Here is a 20,775-nt window from a genome sequence, read left to right on the forward strand (position 1 = left end):
TGAGTGTTTTTTTGTGGTCTTAACTAAACAGTTAATTAAACTAATGACTAAATTCAAATTAAGCATTCGGTGTTCAAATCAACTCTTAATTTGTAAACATAACCTACCCGCAACTACACCATAAAATGGACATCAGATAACTGAATAAATATTTCATAGATAAATGTTTTTTTTCCAGCAGATTGCCAGTAAGAGCTGCGGCATTGGCTGTGACAGATCAGCTGATGAAGAATCTCAGACAAATATGATCAGCTTGCTTTCTTTAAAGACGCACACACACACACATTAATTGGTGGGATAAATCAATTAAAAAGAAAACATGATCAAGCAAGATGTAAAATATGTAGCCTTGTTTAAATGTGGTTCCATGTGTCAGCACTGAATTTAAACTGAATTTAAAGAAAACATGAGTCTAAATAATTTGACAAAATTCAAAATTTCATAAGGAATAAAGCTTTGCAGTTAGAGCATTGCCGGCATTGTTTATTTTAGATAAACTGCTTCGTTTTTTGTCTGTTCTTGGGGGTGGGGTGGGGTTGATGCAGTGCAGTGATCCAGATTTTGGCTTCCCTCCACTTGCAATTTGTTGCATAATCAATGTTTTACAGTCTCCTTGGTGATAGAAGCTGGTTGCAAGTTGCCACATTTGAGGGAGGGGCCTTATGATGTCACAGACGATGACTCACAGCATAAGCTCAAACATTGTAGGGACAAGTATTGCTATTTTGGAGAAGTGTGGCAGCCATACTTAAATATCAACATTTATATTAACTGTATAGGCGTCATGTGGGAAGAAGCTAAAATTCTACAAAACAGCTCTGATACTGAATGGAAGAGTCTTCACCAATATTACTCAAATGAACACTTTAGAGAAGGGATCACACACAAAGCGATAGTTTGCCCAACAAAACCATCAATGAAAAGCCCCCACAGATAGAGCCACAATGGCAGTGCAATGTGGGAATTCAGAAAGGGTGAAGAACTAAAGCTTTCATTCAGGGAGGACTGAGCGGTTATCCTGATTTCTTTTTCTTTTCTCCCTCACTCAAACATACAAATGTTCACAGAAAGAATAAAATAATGTGCCATATATACATAGATTAAATAAATGTAAGCTTTAACAAAATGGATAACGGCATAATTATTTTCAAAAAAGAATTGTATATATATATATATATATATATATATATATATATATATATATATATATATATATATATTTTTTTTTTTTTTTTCTCATCATTTCAAGATTTGTTTTAAGGTAATCTGACCAGAAATATCTTTTCCCACATTTGAACAGGTTTTGTATGCTTTGAGAACACAGATTGATGCAGTAGGCTCTTAACATTGACTAGTGTTTTCCACTCTTAGCCACTGAACTGTAGCTCCATTAAAGAAACAGTTTGCTTCATGGTCACCTCCCTCACCAGTTATTTTTGCTAAGCTGGGGGCCATTTCCTAATAGAGCCGTTCGATAAAAACAGAACTCAATTATTCAGCCAAATAGACTCACTGAGATACTCAAACATTTCAATTGTCTTTTACATCCTACTAATCTGTGAAAACTTAATTTCTGACTTGCTGAGAAAGCTGCTAACCCTTCTCTTTCCTTCAAATGCACTAACCACCCAGCACCGGATGCAAATACAGGTGTTTTTATCCTGAAAGCAAGGTAGTCAGCACACAGGCCAATCAACTCGTTGTAAGACTCATTAAGGTGGCCAATCATGGCTTTGTAAGACTTGTTAAGGTAGCCATTCAACATGTTGTAAGCCTCATTAAGGCGATTCTTTGCACCTGCATTCAGTAAAAGCCACCATGGCACAGGTGGCTGAGTACTTCAGGAAGCAGTATATTTCAGTTTTATTCAATTTTTCCTAAATTCGCCTTTAACAATTTCCCTGTAGGTTCTGGCGTAAACTATTTTTACTGCAACATGTTTTTGTCATCCGTGACACTTTTATGATGTCAAAGATATTGAAAGATATATTTCTGCCAAGTGGTTAATATATAATACTTGGATTTTCTTTGTTATAATCATTGGTTAAAATGAGAAGAACTGCCTGTTGGACCCATCTGAAATCTGAATTTGGAGCATGTTTGCAAGGGAGTGCCATTCCAAACCAAAAACAATGGTACATTCTTGTGTACAATTAAACACTCGTTTTAATGTGCTTCTTGATACATTTATGTGTAAAGATTATGCAAGACTGCATTACTGCATGGACTTATTAACATTGCTTGCAGCAGTTTAAGCTTAGCTGGGTGGTCTGAATATTATATACCAGTTATTCAGTCGTTATTAACTTATAAAAGTATTTATAGTTGCAAAATTAACCTCTTAAAATATATAGCCTCGAATAATGGATTCAGAGGATTTTAATGAACATGACTACATTTTGACTTCCTTTTCAAAGTTCCTGAAAGGTTCTACTGCATGTTGATTATTGCAAGTCACATTTTCCAGAAAACAATGATGCCTAACAGCTGTTTCATTGTGGCCTTGTAAAAAACCTCCACTGGCTAACACAAGTCTAAACAATGTGTCACCTGCTATAACAAAACAAAAGGCTGTAATATACGAAAACTAGGACGCAAGATGGCCGCCCAGAGCCCCCCATAACACTGAAAGGAGGCTTAAATGCTTTCTTTGTGCTCACAGTTCAAGTAACTGCAGCTCGCCCTTAAGCATGTACTGGTTGCACTGGAAACACATTTAGGAAAGTTACTGAAAGCATTAGGGACCCCACTGTGGTGATAGTGGGGAGATAATCAGTCATAAAGGAGATAACCGGGGAGGCCTGTGGACCAGTGGAAAACCCTGAGACGCTAAGTCGGATATAAATGCCAAAGTGACAATGAATCATGATGCGCAGATTAAGCTTCAGGGTTCGTGTAAGATGGAGAATAATGGCTTAATGTGAGGGCTTTTCAGCTCGCACGGTCTGCTTAGCAAACTGCTACTGCTGGAGTATGCATCATGCTCTTCCTAGTACTTACTACAACTACGACTATGAGAACCATGACTATGGCTACAACTACAACTACGACTATGAGAACCATGACTATGGCTACAACTACAACTACGACTATGAGAACCATGACTATGGCTACAACTACAACTACGACTATGAGAACCATGACTATGGCTACAACTACAACTACGACTATGAGAACCATGACTATGGCTACAACTACAACTACGACTATGAGAACCATGACTATGGCTACAACTACAACTACAACTACGACTACTACTGCTACTACTACGACTATGAGAACCATGACTATGGCTACAACTACAACTATGACTACTACTGCTACTACTACGACTATGAGAACCATGACTATGGCTACAACTACAACTACGTCTACTACTGCTACTACCAGGACTATGAGAACCATGACTATGGCTACAACTATGACTACTACTGCTACTACTGCTCTTGCTACTGCTACTGCTACTACTACGAATAATTGTAATAATAATAATTCTCCCTTCACCCACAGCAGCACGTTACAGATAGAAGTGTCTGAGCGCCCAGACTGGGATTGCTCCTCTCCTCTCCTGTAGAAGCAGTGTTTATCCTGCTCTGAACAAGTCCAGATATCCACTCTATGCTTCTCCTTAAAGCACCAACATAAGTTTTATTATTTCTTCTGCTGTTTGACCTAGACTCTTTATTTTTCGATGTGGAAAAAAAAAACATGGAATAATTTCCCTACATGAAAAATATCCATGTGATGCCACTATAATAATAATAATAATAATAATAATAATAATAATAATAATAATAATAATAATAATATTAGCTATACACAGTACATATTACAATTCATGTAATTAATTTTTTAAACAAGATATTATAAAAAGAAAATACAATACAACTACCATGGAGCTCACCCGTCTCACCCGTTTCTGCACCGTTACTGTGTTATTATAATGCATAATTATTTGTTATTTAGCTGATGCTTTTATCCAAAGCGACTTACAGTTGACTGGAATAAGCAGGGGACAATCCCCCCTAGAGCACTGTGCGGATCTTATTGTGGCTATACTGGGGCATGAACCACCAACCCTCCAGGTCCCAGTCACCTTAACCACTAGGCTTCAGGCTGCCCGCTATATTACCTATAATATGTTCACCATTGCGTAGGCAAAGTGGATGCGAATATTCTTCTATTAAATCTAGGGACGTCAGGTCATTAGGATATGCAAATATTCCTCTGCCAAGTTTCTTTGTACTTCCATCAACTGTAAGTAATTGTCTCTACACCTCCAAAGAGGATAAAGGTGACCAAGAATAAACACAATAAATTACCCTGCAGGACGCACACATCCATCTGCGCTCTCACTCTCTCTCTCTCTCATTCACACACGCACGCACGCACACACACACACACACACACACACACACACACACACGCGCAGCTGTTTTCCAGGATTGTGCAAATACAGCGATTAAAAAGACAGCAACAGGGTTGACTGGTAATTCCCTAAATCTAAAGCTATTACTAAACTAATAGGGTGGTTTCTCAGTGCTTGCGGCAAGGACCTTCTGAACGGTTATCTTTCAAAGAATCAATGAGGTATTTATTAAAGACAAACAAAGCGCTGTTCAGCTGCTGGATGGGATACAATAACAGCAATAAATCAAACAGGGCTCACAAAATGGCTGACAGGTTTTGATGAAGATGACCCGAGTATGGTCCTGTGCTCATTTCAGTGCTAATGGTGTTGTGTTCAATGCCCCAAGTTAACCTCTGTATTTCAGTAATTCATCCACTGCTATAATTGGCACACATACAGGGGACAGGCTAAATATTATACCGAATAATCAAAAGCATTGTTCAAAAAAGTTAAACCTTATTAAGATATAGAGACACGTAGCAATGTTTCTCCTGCCCCCTGTCATTATTAAGAATAACAGCTGAATTCAAAATATAACTGAAAGGATCATTTTGACTGTTCTTCCAGAAACTGGTTATTGAATCAATCGTAACTATGTACTGTATGTGGTCCGAGACATTCAACTGCAATACTAAACTTTATTTATTGACGTCCTCGAAATCAAACCAAACTCAGGCAGTGAATTTTGAAATGCTTACAGTACACAGTAGTCTCCTTATAGAATTTCAAATTACGCATTACTGTGTAATGTGTTAACATTTAATTGTAATTTAAGTATCAAATATGAAGTTTTCTTTTTCCAGTACCTTTTAAAACCGCATTAAAAAGAATCGCCCATGTTTGTGCCCAAAGCCAAGCTGAATATGACTTACAATGCCACTCCACAGCAATTAATAATAATAATTCCTAGCATTTATATAGCCCTTTTCTCAGCAGCCAGCGACTTAATCGCTTTACAGTGATGAGGGGGACACTAGCCACAACAACCACCATTGTGTAGCACCCACCAGGGTGATGCAACGGCAGCCATTTTGCACCAGAATGCTCACCACACACCAGCTGAGGTGGAGCGGGAGAGAACAATGTCTTGCTATTCAGTAAATGTACCAAATTCTAACACTAGTGGGAATAGAAGGCCTCCAATGTAAGATAGGGACGCTTGCCACTCTGCATACAGTGCTCACGAACTGTGCCTTTTCAATCTGGCTGCTTCCATATGTGCTCTGGGTGGCTGCTAGCTGTTAGCGCTTTTTCCGCTGCGCGGGGCCTATCGGAGACTCGGAACAGCAGTAAAAGTTGAATGAATTTCTGACCCGTTATTAAAAAGCCGGGGAGCGTTCCAAGTTCCAGGGTCTGCCAGGCGCCCCCCCACCTAATATCTCGGCTTTAATTGTGCCACTTGAGAAATTTACGCTCCCCGGAATATGGCATGAATCTTGGGCTTATTGCGGTATCATTAGCAGCAGCGTTTCGGCAACATCTGTGTGCTGTAGAGCTAATTGAGGCGACAGAAGAGGCAGCTGTAAATCCACAGGAAGTGGGTTTTTTTCCCTCCCCGGCTCTGCTGAGCTAGCTGCTTAGCGTCAGCCCGCTCCCTCCACAAGCTGCCGTGAGGAGTCGGGTGCGGAGCGCGTCGTCCGAAGGGTGTGGAGAGGGGGTTAATGACCCCGTTAACTGCTTCGCTGTATCGGCTGCTGGCTCCGGCTCCTGTCAGTTTTGTGAAAACGGTGTGAGTTTTGTGTGCGTGTGTGTGTGTGTGTGTGTGTGTGTGTGTGCACACTCGCTGCCACATTGTGACTGAAACCTGCTGCAGCCGGTTTAAGAAAGAAGGTCAAAACGATGTTTTTATCTGAAAGTAGAAAAAAAATAATTTGTGTCATAAATGCTGTCAACTCTTTGACTGTAGAGTAAACAGATATGCCTCTCAGTGAGCTCCTTAAATCTTTGCTAGTGGTTAAGGTGCATGACTGGGCCCTGGAAGGTTGATGGTTCCAGCCCCAGTGTGGCCACGATAAGATCTGAACAGCTGTTGGGCCCTTGAGTAAGGCCCTTCACCCCACATTGCTCCTAGGGGGATTGGCCCTTGCTTAGGCTAATCAACTGTCAATCGCTTTGGATAAAAGAGTCAGCTAAATAAGTAAATTATTAATTATAAATTATTATTTTAATTTAAATGCAAACTGATATTTTGTAGTGTGTGAGTGTGTCCATTTGGGGGGGTTGGGGGGGTGGTATATTACAATAAACCTGTATGTAGTAATGTATGTTAAAACATGTATATGAATAGCTTCTGTGCACAATTGTTTCCAGGGTTTGGGAGAGCTGGCATGGGAGTTTTAAGGCACTGAAAATCAATAGGCCTGTGGCAGCTAGCAGGTCAAAGGTCATCAGAATCAAGTGTTCTAAGCACTCCTCGCAACAGCATCTGTTCTGCGGTCTATTGCATTCAGTCCTGGAGAGGGTGATATAAATGTGTTAAAAATTCTTCTGTTGTTGGAGCATTTTCTCAACTCTTAGGACTAAGTCCAAAACAACAGCAACCACAAAGAGCACTGACATACTGTAGGTTTTTTTTTAAGTCGCTAACCCCTTCGCTAACCCCTTCCGCCTCCTGTGGTCAGTTCTCTGTGTTAGCATTTAGGAATGTCATCCGATAATTATGCAAAAACATACATCATGTCACATGGGAATCTGTTTGACAAACAACTCCGAAAAAAAGCAGGCCTACCTCAAATATGCAAACTGTTTGACTTGAATCAGTATGGAACATAAATTGAAAGCACCAGCGTGATATGGAAAGCTCAAAAACATGACCCAAAAGCACTGGATAGGCAGTAGTAAACCCCAAATCCAGACGGGGTTGGAGGAAATCAATCTGATATGATTATGATAATGAAAGGCATGACATCTGACTTGCGTGAGTTAGTGGTGCTCTATTATACTCTGAGAACAATTCAAATTTAAATAATATCTACAGGCAATAGATTAATTTAAGACTTTGTGGTTTCTGTTATTTTCATATGGCATATGTTGAATTATTTTTTCTCTTATTAACGGAAAGCATTTTTTTTCACATAATAACTAATGAGTGATTATTGGCTGGCTGGCCTTGGAGATTTAAGAAGACAACATGTCGTGTCTCTTGAGGAAACCCAACTGTGAAAAAATAATCACTCCAATGAAGAATAAAAACACACTTCGGTAGATGTGAATCCCCAAGGGGGTGCACGTGTTTCTAATTTACCAATCTTGTGAGAAATGCCATTATGCAGTTCCTATAAGTGCTTAATCAACACATACAATGTAAAGTACACCCCGTTCATCCAAGTTGACTCGCTAACTTATTTTTTCTTCCCCACATGTATATAAACATTTTTAAAAAGTGGTTTACGATTGAAAAACATCACTCCAATACACTTGCTTTGTACTCTAAGGATGTCACCATAAAGCAAAGAAGCAAATCAGGTCAGAATGAGAACTAGTACTTACCAAAACAGATAATTAAGCTGAATGCACATATTTTAATATGATAGTAGACTACACAATTGAATGCAATTAATTACAGTGCAGTCCGTAAGTATTTGGACAGTCGTACAATTTCTGTTCTGGCTCTGTACTCCAACAGATTGGATTTGAAATGGAATTATAAATAATGAGGGTAAAATGCAGTCTGTCAGCTTTAATTTGAGGGTATTTACCATATCCGGTAATCCGTGAAGGAATTAAATCCCATTTTATACACAGCCCACCCATTTTAGGGGACCAAAAGGTGTATTCAATTGCTTCCTTACTGCATGTATATGAAAGGGTATTCAGTACCTAGTTTTGATTCTAAGCTTTTGATTGCCATTGGAGCCAGTTAATGACATTTGCTGGAGCAGAGCCAAAATAACAAAAATTGTACCACTTTACAAATACTTACAGACCACACTCGATATTGCCGTGAAAAAATATTTGTCCCCTTCCTGATTTCCTCTATTATTGCGTATTTGTCACACTGAATAGTTTCCAATCTTTAGAAAAAATGTGACATTAGTCAAAGCAAAAATGAACACATTGATTTATTTCATAAATACAACGACTTGCCAATTTGGGTCTGTATGATATTATTGAGTCTACAAATTCTACGCCATGCGATTCCCATTCGACAGGTTTAATGGCACCATCTCTAAACTTAGTAGTAGTTAAGAGTTCATTCCAGAGTTCTGTTGTCATCTCTGCTGGATGGTGTTGGGGTTGGACAGGAAAGCAGATCAAACCTGGCACTGATGAAAACAGCCAATGGAATGTGATCTCAAGAACACCGTTTTCCTCCAAAAAGCCCCAAAAGCCGAAAAGGTGGATCTCTCTGCACCAACTGCAGTCACCAGTGCTTCCCCTCGTGCACGAATCTGCTCATATTTATGACAAGTTTGCAGGAATTATGCTCATCCAATATCAGAATTTTAAGTGGACAAATGACCATGAGTGAGTGCATATTTCAACACTAAGACTGGGGTCTCAGACATAACAAGGGTTAATGTTTTATTCTGCATTGTGTCATTATATGTTTATATGAACGATACTTTGTACTGGACATTGTACTGTTTTTCATGGCAAAATGTAAGGTTCTTACGACACACATTGAAACATATAATATACTGTAGATATACAAAGACACACTTTTTGCAATATCACCAGAAACTATACAAAAGCATGTTTACATTCAGGTTCAGACGTTTGTAGGTTGTCAATTTAAGAAATAAATCACTGGGTGGGTTTTCTTTGCAGTAATTTTATAAAATAATCTTGAAATCTGAACCATAATCTGAGAGTAATTGCTAATTGCAGGATGTGGTGAGCCGTACTTCAGTAGAAAATGGAAGCCGCCCGCGCAGGTTGCGGGACTCGGCTGCATGGCAGGAATTCATGTGCCGCCTTTCCTTTTGAATATAAAACGGCAAAGCAACAAGCATTTCCTCCATTAGATAACAGCCAGATTCAGAGAAAAGATGGAGGATGAGGAGGGGTGAGACAAAAGATACAGAAAAAGATACAAAAACAGGCCCCCACAACTACTCTCAGTCCCTCTCTTTCTCATTCAAAATAAATATATAAATGACTACTCCAGCTATTTTCCATGGTCAATGGTATCTGTTTCATTACAGAAATATTTCTTTTTTTCTGTGGAACTTTCATTATCTCCCTCTCTGGAAAGCGGCTAAAACAGCGTGCGGCGGTATTGGACGCAGTAGAGGCAGCTTTCACAGCCGGCTGCGCGGCTACACGGCGTTAGCGGTCCGAAGAGGGGGCCGGGGGGAGGGGTCGGGGTCTGCTTTTGGAAAGACTGCAAGACAGCGGGACTCGGTTCAAATCACATTCCATGAGCAGGGGGACAAAATGGAGGCAATATCTGCATAGTGGACAGAGGAGGCCGCTCTGACCTACAGGAGACAGGAGGTTAACAGACCGGTAACACAAGGGCTTGTCAAAGGCATCTCAACATGGCTGCCAGTTTCACACTAGGCTGGGTCACCACTGCGAAATAATACTACAAATTACAGCGGTAATTTACAGAAGACGCTGCTGATGGGGATGTGGTGTTAAGGCCCTTAAAGGCACAGCCAGCTAGTATGCATGCCACGGCAGACAGGAGGGAAAATAGAGTAATTAAACACTACTCTGGACTAAAGTGTACAGCACGAGTACTGAGCAAGAGGGCAGTTAGTCCGCGTCTCCAAAGATTAGTGAAGCCAGTCTCTGTATCACTGAGTTTAATGACACAAAATGGAGGGAAACAGACTGCTCAGCTCCGGGAAAGAGGTGGCCATTCTTTACAACTCTCCAAACATCAAACTGAAATAACACACAAAGGCCTACCTGATACTTGGTGCCACCTGACCTTTGTGTTTACGACTTCACATATACGATTATTAGTCTATATACACTCAGTGACCATTTTATTAGGTAGACCTGTACACCAGCTTGTTAGTGCAAATATTTAATCAGCCAATCATGTGGCAGAAACTAAATGCATGAAAGTAGAGGTTCAGCTGTTTTTCAGACAAAATGTCAGAATGGGGAAGAAATGTGATGTAAGTGACTTTGACAATGGAATGATTGTTCATGCCAGACAGAGTGGTTTGAGTATCTCACAAAATGCTGGGATTTTCACACACAACAGTCGCTAGAGTTTGCAGAGAATGATGCAATGTGAGCAGCAGTTCTGCGGGCAAAAACACATTGTTAATGAGAGAAGTCAGAGGAGAACGGCTAAACCGGTCAAAGCTGACAGGAAGATGACAGTAAAGCAAATAACCACACATTACAACAGTGGTATGTAGAAGAGCATCTCATATATAAATATAAATATATATATATATATATATAGCTAATTCATTCTAACTTGAAACAGCTCTTTCTGCACCTATGTATTTTACAGATTTAGATACCCTGTATCATTCATCTCCTTAGCTTTAAGTCACTACAGTATTCACATACTAGAGACAGCTGAAACATTCAAACAGGCAAGAAATCCATAAAGACGGAATGGGACGCTAGCACTAGCAGCGCACCTCTGAGGTAAGGCTGACTTGTCTCCCTTTCCGAACGGAACCCCTGGAGGTTCCGGTGTCACGGCAACCTTCATTAGCGCTAGCGCTAGCCTCCGGCTCGTGGCGTCGTTAGCGGCCTCAGAAATCAGCGGCTGGAGTGAGGACCCATTCTTCATCTACCTGTCTGACTCGTGTGACCTGCTGAAAATACCACGTGTATGAACACATTCAGCGGAGCGGGGCAGGAGCGACCGCATTAAGCATGCTCACAGGGACCCTAGGCTGTGGGCCGACAGTTCAGTCCACACAATTAGCATGATACTGGAGCCACTGCTTAAGTATTTACAATACAAGTGTATATGAGTGTGTGTTTTTGTGTGTAGAAGTACTGTGTGTTTGTGTATGCGTGTATGCAAATGTGTATGTGTGCATGTGCACGTATGTGTGTGTTTGTGTGTGAATGCGTGTATTTGAGTACAAGTACAGTATGTTTGTGTATGCGTGTGTGTATGTGTGCAAGTGCATGTATGTGTGTGTAAGTGTATGTTTGTGTATATGTGTGCATATGTGGGTGTGTGCACAAGTATGTTAATGTATACACATGTTTGCGTATGTGTGCATTTCTATGTGAACCCAGTAATCTGCACTGCTCACTGTTGGAACACAAAACAAACTCAGGAACAGGACCTAAAGTGGAACAGGACCATGTCTCTCTATCTCAGTCAGGATTCCATTCAAATTGTTCAGATGAACATGACCAACTCAATATAGAACAACATGTTTAATTCTCCACGAATCTTCATGTTAAAGACACTTCAATGTATTTATTTTAGTACACATTATTCATACTTATTTTTAAATCTAAAAGGCTTTTTGTTCATGGATAACAATGTAAGAATGTAATGAGTGAAACAAATGCCACAAAATCATTCCAGCTCTCTAAATATAAGCAGACAAAAGCAGCTGAAGTGTCCATGAATTAATAGGATAATGAGCACCATTAGGCTCATTGTGAAACAGACCAGGACAATAGAGAAAGGAGAGATTTAATAACATGGACACAAGTATTCACATGTCAGTGTGATTTCTACATTAAACCAGGTAACTAACCCAGAGTAACACAGACACACATCCATCACGTAATTTTCAAGGAAAATTTTAATTTCTATTACTTTTCTGCAAAATAAAACAAGAAAGATTGACAATGACGTGAAACAGTTTTACTCATTTCAAGATTTGGTCAGACAATTTCACTTGTAAAGCAAACATAACTGAAAGCAAGCAATATTTTCTACTTCAGATTTTATCCCATCACACGTTGAGTATATGATCTTCTTATACAGGTTATATTAGCACATCATATAGGCTATGCCATAATGTAACCATACTTCTTTCATAAAGCAGTAAATGATAATTTGTGTTTTTTCCGTCTGAGTGCTCGAAGGTTATTTGCTGTGTGTAGTACGTGATTTGGTAAGGTGATATGCTCCTCTGTGGTTTCACAGGAAGTAGATAAATTAACCACTTCCTACAAAAACTTCCACAACACAATTAAAGAAAAGCCTGGGTGTGGTGCACTGAATGCAGAAAAAAAAAGTACAGATCAAAGACTTTCAAGTCGTCCAACGGAAAACCAAAAAATTTAGTAATACAATAGACATTGAAGTTTCTGATTCTTGGGCAAACAAATTTAGTAAAATCCTGGATGCAATAAACATTTGCGAGGGTTATTTTATTAACTGAGAGTTAAATGTATGAGTTATTTGCTTCATTGTGTGTGTGTGTGTGTGTCTGTGTGTGTGTGTGTGTGTGTCTGTTTGTGAGTGCGTGTGTGTGTGTGTGTGTGTGTGTGTGTGTGTGTGTGTGTGCTTGTATATGTGTGTGTGTGTGTGTGTGTGTGTTCGTATGTGGGTGTGTGTGTGTGTGTGTATGTGTGCATGTGTGTGTGTGTTTGTGTGTGTGTGTGTGTCTATGTGTGTGGCTCCTTACAGTCTCTCGTGTGTGAGCAGCCACTCTTTAAGATGGTTTCCCTTTCCGCCCATGTAGCTGCCACTCTCACCACTGCTGCTTATCACCCGATGGCATGGAATCAACAGAGGGACCTGCAGGAACACATTTTTATTCAGTTGGACTTCATTACATAAACAGGAAGCTGGGCTTCATTACATAAACAGGAAGCTGGACTTCATTACAGAAACAGGAAGCTGGACTTCATTACAGAAACAGGAAGCTGCCTGAACTTCATTACAGAAACAGGAAACTGCCTGAACTTCATTACAGAAACAGGAAGCTGCCTGAACTTCATTACAGAAACAGGAAGCTTTACTAATTTCACCATGTAAATAGTTGCTTTTTGTAAAGAATGGGTGGAGATATGTTTAGACATAAAAGTTTAATTCCCAACATCATATAATATCTTCCTATTGGGAGCAATGCAGTTTAATTAATATAAAGCCACCGCAATAGAGAATATTGATAATACATAATGAGATCGTTTGAGTATCAGCACTGGTACATTTATGGCTTCACACGCTTAAGTGCTGTAATGGCAATTCAATTCACAATGGAAAAAAAAATTATAATCTTCATATGCTGATACACATTTGATTTACAGTTTTTCACAATCACTTTGACACTAATTTCAGAACCTTGAGGTCATTTTTCAAAACTGTAGACACAAATCTCAAAATGCAAATGCAAAATTTCAAAACTCTAAACACATTTTTCAATTGTTTGGATAAAATATACATAAACTATGCCATCCTATTAGGCACAGGAAGTGACCTACGTTGAATGAAGTTTGTAGAAGTACAGGACATTAACCCTTTGAGTAGGCTTTTTTAGTAGTTTTTTTCTTCAGTGTTCAAGAACTTTCATTGCTTTCATTTACCAATAGTAATTGTTACACCAGCATTAGAATATTCAGTTAAGAACAGTTTGGATATTCCTGCCACTTTAGGATAAGTGTAGACAGCAGGATTCTGCAAAAAGACAGACAGAAATTACAAAAAATGCATATTAGGCATGTTAAATATTAGAATAAAAAGTGTCTTTTGGATAATACTCATTGTACGTAAGGAAATAAAAAGTGACAGGCGATTAAGGAGCCCTCGTTGCTCGCGTGAGTGTTTAGCTGGTATTTACAGAAATACGAGCGGAGTGGCTTCTCCCCTCTGAGAACACTGAATAACTTTAAATCGCCATCGATACTAATCAAGACGCGGGCGGCCTTCCAGCGACAGTGAAACAAACACGCGGCCGAATCAAATTCAGTCAATGTGCAAAATCCATCACTTAAACCGCTGCCATTTCAAATGCTATAAAACTTCCCGACCCATAGATCCGTCTCCCTCCCTGATGAAGGGAAAGGAAAACCGCGAAGGAGCGTTTCCGATCGATGGCGGAATCCCTCGGATTTGGGGGCGGCAGCTGAATATTTTCCCGTAGACTTTGCATTCGGCCGCGGCCGGGTTGAGGCCCCGCTAGGGAGTGGGGTCGTTTTCACTTCCACGCTCGTCAATACCTAAATCCTGGCGAACAAGTGACACCGAGGAACTAATCGATAGGTCTCCCAGTGCGTTTCTCTGTCCGGTCAAACCCTTCAGCGCCGGTGACAGTGCCCTGACGCTCGGAACATGACGCTAAATCTTTATAAACAGCCGGGAGATGATGGCCACTGTCGCCCTGGCTCCTTCATAACACATTTTTCTCCAAACAAAATGGCGGAAGGGAGGGAACGGAGAGGATGTAGAAGATGTGTTAACTCTGGAATTAATTTGGGAAGATCCTGTCACGTCGGGCTCGGTGCTGTCAGGCTAACGGACCGCTTTAGCGTTGACGCGATGAAGCCGTGTCGGTCGGCCTGAACGACAAGCTTTCGGCTGCTTTGTCTAACGTGCAAAACAATTAGCTCAACGAGACATCCGGACCTGCTGGAGACTGGATGGGGAGCGGGGTTCATTACTGTGCACGGAAATGCTCTTAAGTTACAGTGAGTTTGCTGCAAGTATGTCTTGTGGACAATGTAGGCTGTTTCATTGAAGGACTTGAAAGGTTGTACACACAGAAAGATAGCTGGTTAGATCCATCGTTTCTATTGTGAAAAGCATGCCATTATTTTGAAAATTGTGAAAAAAGCCAGTGTGACAAATGGGGGTGATCTGAATAAATCTGAGAAAAAAATTGTCCAATGGGACATAATGAAAAATAAGGCTATGCACAGAGGTGGAAAGTCAAGGGGTCAGAAAGGGCTGTGTTGCTTCCACCCATGAACTCAGCCAGCAGATTTCACCAATTAGATGGCAGAAGAATTGTGCTAATTTGCAAATCCAGGTGATTGGAACAAAATACTAGAGAGGACTTTCACTTTCTGAACCTGGATGATTTTCCACCTCTGGATCCACATTATACAATAATATATAATAATAAATATCAGAAGATATAATGCACCATTGCAGGATCAAATAGTAATCAGTCTACACTGCCTCTTTCTAACCATTGGAGATCTGTAGGATCTGTAGCCCATATTTCAGATCGTACAGGGGAAACAAAGAAGGGCAAGCCAACTTATTGACGTGGAGAGCAGAAATGTATCTACTTGTGACAACTTTCTCACATTTTGGCAATGCTATACAGTGCAATCCTCAAATTAATGGTGACATTTAAAACTCATATCCATTGTTTCATTCCAAATACAATGTGCTGGAGTACAGAGCCAAAAGAATATAAATTGTACCACACTCCAAGTACTGTACAACATTGCCAAAATGTGAGAAAGTTGTCACAAGTAGACACATTCACATGCCCTTCTTTTTATTGTTCCTGTACTATCTCAAATAAGAGCACCAGATCCTACTGTGCCTTGTGCAAAATTTTATCTACACCCCTAACCTTGTTGGTTAACCACTCAAAATACCCTTGAAGGTCGTATAACAGATTGTTGTACAAACCTGTGATATGACAAACACATTGCATGTATAGGATACCCATAATGCATGTCCCATTTGTTAAAACATCTGTTTAATGGCATGATAATGAATAAAAGTTGAACATGCCAGAACACATTTTTACTGTTTTACTGTGACTGACTACATTGCCCATCACCCCCGGCTCACCGGGTTCCTCCTCATGGCTCCACCCACTGCTCGTACTGCCTTACTGTTGCCGGCCATTTCAGCAAGGCGTTTGTAAGATACAGTCTCTCCCACTTTCACCTCTCTCACAAGGGTCTGGAGGACTCGACTGGTGAATGTAACTGCATTAAAAATGGAGAGAGCAACAATTACACACACTTGGACACATACACACACAAACACATACAGACTGACTCTCACTGTCCAAATACAACAACAGAAGCTTAAGCAGTTAACACCCCACCCCACCCCACCCCACCCCACCCCTTACACACACACACACACACACACACACATACACACACATACACACACACACCAAAGCAGTTTCAGTCTCCCCCCTCCCCCCCCAAAAAAAAAAAACTTTGGGCAAGTGCCTCAACTCAATTAAACATTTTTAAGGGGTGAGCATTATTAACACAAGTTGATGAATGTAGGTCATGATATAAACAGAAAAGGCAATAGCTTATATAATATATAATTATAATATCAAATAATAAGGGCAATTCCAATGCCATTAGGCTCATTCAAATCAATTTAGAGGAAGAGGGGTGAGGGGCTTAATATCTGCTCAAACTTGGCTTCATAAAGAAGATGCAAACATAACTGACAATCAAAAGAAGAAGAAAAAAAACGAACAGCACTTGCTGGCAGCAAAGAAAAAAAGACTTCTAATTATCTGATTAGTCTGATATTAAGACATCAACCGTATTACCAAACATAATCCAGGTTATATTAGAAGAGGGTCATCCCAGAAATGAACTTTTTCTTCATTAATTTGTGTGGATTAGCAGAGGGCAAAAAGACAGAAAATCTGTCCCAGTTTTTATACAGTCATTTACAAGTGCACACCAATTGTGGCAGCTGGGTTGAGTTTGGGGTTAATCGACCTGATTTGTCCTTTAATTGCTTTCTAGTCACAGTAAATTCATTAGATAATGTTCTCTTTACTAATGCTTTGCTTTACTATCTGGCTAATGTTAATGTTAAGGCATTCATTAACTTATTTTAGGCAAATGTCAGCTCCTTTTTGCATTTTATTCTAGTATTTAGGTTTTATCGACAAAATGTATGAAGATACTGTCTCCAGACAGGTCCTTGGGCAGTAAAACGAAATGAAAGACGAGGCCATCCATCTCAGCTATGCACTGCGTGATAGCTGTTAATACTGAATGACTGTTATATTGTGTGTGCGAGCTGGAATAGTGACAGAGCGATAACAAAAAGAGCCAAGGAAACAGTGTCCCCCACCCACACAATCATAAACAACTCTCTCACTGCTAGCATGTGCATATAAGCAATAGCCTGTGTCTTTAAAGGCTGGTTTATTTGTCGTAGTGACATTCAGTACATACTTCATATACTTCATAAATTAAATATGTTTTAAATTAAACAATGACCATAGTCAATGTGGGGCGACGTTAGAGCGTTCATGAACATTCTGCAACAGTCGAGCATAAACCAGCCTTTACACAGACAATTGATCAATATTATATATTACCTTCTTCTGTTACATTTTTCTAATCAGTTTGATTGACGGAAGGGATCATTTTACGATACAAGAATCGTGTTGTGGGTGACCAATAGGTGGCCAAAACAGTGAAGTCCTATGTCCCATGTCCTATCCTATATATAATAACCAAGTACTGAATCTAACAGGTCAATTTATTTTCTTGTTTTATTTTTTCTTTCCAAATGTTTTCTTGAACTTTGGTTCACCATTGTGGCCATGCCTGTTTTGAGACTTTTGAGCTTGTTACTTTGTTTTTAAACTGATGTAACTGATGTAAAATTAATGTCTGAGTTTTGGGTGATTCAGTTTGTTCTCTTTTGTGAAGAGAGTTGGAGTGTGGACTGGTGGCAATACAGACACTGCAGACACAGATCAGCAGGCGAGTTCGAGAATTTGGAGGTGGGAGAATCATGTCATATTTTCTACAGGACCAGGGGACAAGTTTGTCGGTTTTTAACATTTTCCAGAATGGGAAGAGCCTGTACAAGGTGTGCACAGCTGAATGTCTACCATTTTTTGGACTGTGCTTGGACCCTGGAGTGAAATCAGGCCTACGTGGGATGAACATAAAGTTATTTTAACTACAGAAACCTTTCGCTCTCCCTCCAAAAACTATCTGCAAAGGTAAAGTGCACTGGCCTCCAACGATAATAGCACCAATGGGGTTTGTTTTATTTTGGACATTTTCTTTTTATGTACAAAGTAAAAAAAAGTTTTCTTAATTTAACAGCTGTGTTTGTGTTCAGTAATTGTAAGTGTATGCAGGCTCATTTATCATATTTAATATCACCAGGCTTATTTAGTGCTGAAGAGTAGGTAGCTAACACTGAAATTTACCATCTACATTTCTGGCCCATGTATATTATAATATATTATATTAATTTGTGCAAAATCCAAATAGTTACATGTATGTATATGGGCAGATAAGGAGTGTTCTGTCAATTTCTTGATTTCAACTTCCTTAACATTATCTTAAATGCAATTAGCACCAACCATGATCTGCCATTTGAACTGCATTCCTTGTTAGGTTCATAAATTATGACTGTTGAATTATCATGTCACGATATGAAACAATCTAATCAAAGCTATGTGACACAGTCCCCACTCGTACAGGAAGCAGACAATCAAGGCCATTCACCTTAAAATCTGTGGAGAATATTTACGGAACCTGAAGAGGGTAACAGTGACTGATATATGCCCATGTGACTTATTAGGCTTTGTCTGGGGGGATGTGGGGGGTGTGTGATGTGTGGGTGAGGCCCGGAGGTACTGTTAAATAATTTTTCATTGATAATCACGCTGTCAGCGCTACTCGCTAACTTTCTGAAGACCGACCATCAGAGAGGAGGTAAGCCCCTTAATTTGTTAATAAATTATTCTGTAGCAAAGGGTGCGGATTAGGGCGGGGGTGTTTGGAGTGGCTGTCAGAGGGACAGGTGAAAGGAAATCTGCCACGCTTTCATTTATCTGCGGAGGAGCGGCTTTCTCTCTGGGGATTAATCTCCGTATCGACACTCAGCCTCCACCCCCGAGGGCAGCTGGAGAACCCGGCGGAAACTCGTCGATTGAATTTCTCAGCGACGGGACGCACCTCAAAGGCCCGACTGCAGTTTCACATCTCCTCAAACGAGGAATCCGTGCGCCGCCTTGCGCCTCCCTTCGCCTGGTCTACCGCTCGCTCGCACAATGAGGTACATCTGAGTGAAGCTCTAGAGACCCTCAGTACCCTACTGACACGAGTGTACCTCAACATCCCAAAGATCACAACAAAGATCAACCTTTTTAGAGGAGTTCTTGACCGAACCAGCTGCTGAGTAGTTTATGTCTCCAGAGTTCAATCACTGCTGCCACACCATGAAATCTATTTATTTAATAATACATTATACACTCAGTGAGCACTTTATTAGATATGTATTAGACTTATCTTTTAGACATTTTGGTCTTCTGCTGCCTATCCACTTAGAGGTTTGACATGTTGTGTGATCCAGTGCCCGCAGGACTGCTGCTCACTGGATGTTTTTTAGTTTTTCGCACCGTTCTCTGCAAACTCTAGAGACAGATATGTGTGAAAATTACAGGAGATCAGCAGTTTCTGAGATATTCAAACCACCCTGTCTGGCACCAACATCCATTCCATGATCCACAATTTCTTCCCCATTCTGACGTTTGGTCTGAAAAGTAGCTGAACCTCTTGACCATGTCTGCATGCTTTTATGCATTTAGTTGCTGCCACATGATTGGCTGATTAGATATTTGCATTAACAAGCTGATGTACACAAAGTGATCACTGAGTGTATACTGTATATTACAGCACACTATAGACATGCAATAATCATACAAAAGTAATCATCTTCAATATAGGAATGCTAAAGTACTGTAAAAATGAATCAACAATAAAACAACATGTTGCACAGACCTTGATATAGTGTGAAATGCTCGATTTCACACTTCATTCTCAGAGATACAGTCTGCCATCTGTGTTGAGGTCTGAGTTGAATGAGGCCTAAGGCCCAAGATAACTAAATTCTTTCACAACTGTTTGAGTTTAAAACTGAGTGGCTACTTCAGAAAAGTAGATTTAGCAGATAAAAATAATAATAAAGTAAAGTAATGAAAAGTAATAAAAAGTATAGAGTAATGTTGTACTTGAAAAAGAATAGTATAGCGTAAGTGAGCTGATGGTGTAATTCTGAACGAACAGCATTGGGAAAATAATTAAGGGACAGTGTAATTGAGAAATTGAAAATATAGGGGGGAAGAATTTGCAGATGTCGGCGGTGTGTCCCTGTTCTGCCAGCGTCATTTTTCAGGCGTTTGCATTTATTGAGATTTAAATGTCGGAGGGAGCAGGTTCACCTCCAGCTGTGAGCTGGGAGGTCCAGTCCTCTGCTCCTGTCATGCGCTGGAGCCAGGAGGAAGAGAATTTTGTCTTGTGATTAATATTAATGCGCACTAGCATGCGTGGAGGTGGGTGAGGAAAGGGGGGTTTGAGGCAGGGCACAATGTGAGTGTGTGTGTGTGGGGGGGGTATTGACAGCTCTATGATGCTGGCAGTTTAGTCCCAGCTCGCTCTCACAACAGACGTGATCAGGTTGTGCAATATATTCATACAATCTTCTTGTATGAGGAAAATAACACCTCCTTCATATTTGAAAAGTGCTTTCGTCTTTGCATTAACTATAAATA

General features: G+C 40.1%; 1 protein-coding gene across 3 annotated transcripts in view; it reads right to left on the bottom strand.

Moving 5' to 3' along the window:
* Positions 1 to 8,584: 8,584 nt before the first annotated feature.
* mgmt (O-6-methylguanine-DNA methyltransferase) overlaps positions 8,585 to 20,775 on the bottom strand; it is a 64,774-nt gene continuing 52,583 nt past the window's right edge. Inside the window, exons 5-7 of one of the 3 annotated variants that reach the window (XM_061228388.1) lie at positions 16,059 to 16,198; positions 12,934 to 13,046; positions 8,585 to 9,737 (exon numbers count right to left, since the gene is read on the bottom strand). In XM_061228388.1, the coding sequence (XP_061084372.1) occupies positions 9,683 to 9,737; positions 12,934 to 13,046; positions 16,059 to 16,198 (308 nt within the window). In that variant the 3' untranslated portion in view covers positions 8,585 to 9,682. Of the gene's footprint in view, positions 9,835 to 12,933; positions 13,047 to 16,058; positions 16,199 to 20,775 lie in introns of all 3 variants that reach the window. The other 2 variants (XM_061228387.1, XM_061228386.1) reach the window with 2 other exon arrangements.

This window comes from Conger conger, chromosome 18, assembly GCF_963514075.1.
Source record: "Conger conger chromosome 18, fConCon1.1, whole genome shotgun sequence".
Taxonomy (NCBI): Eukaryota; Metazoa; Chordata; class Actinopteri; order Anguilliformes; family Congridae; genus Conger; species Conger conger.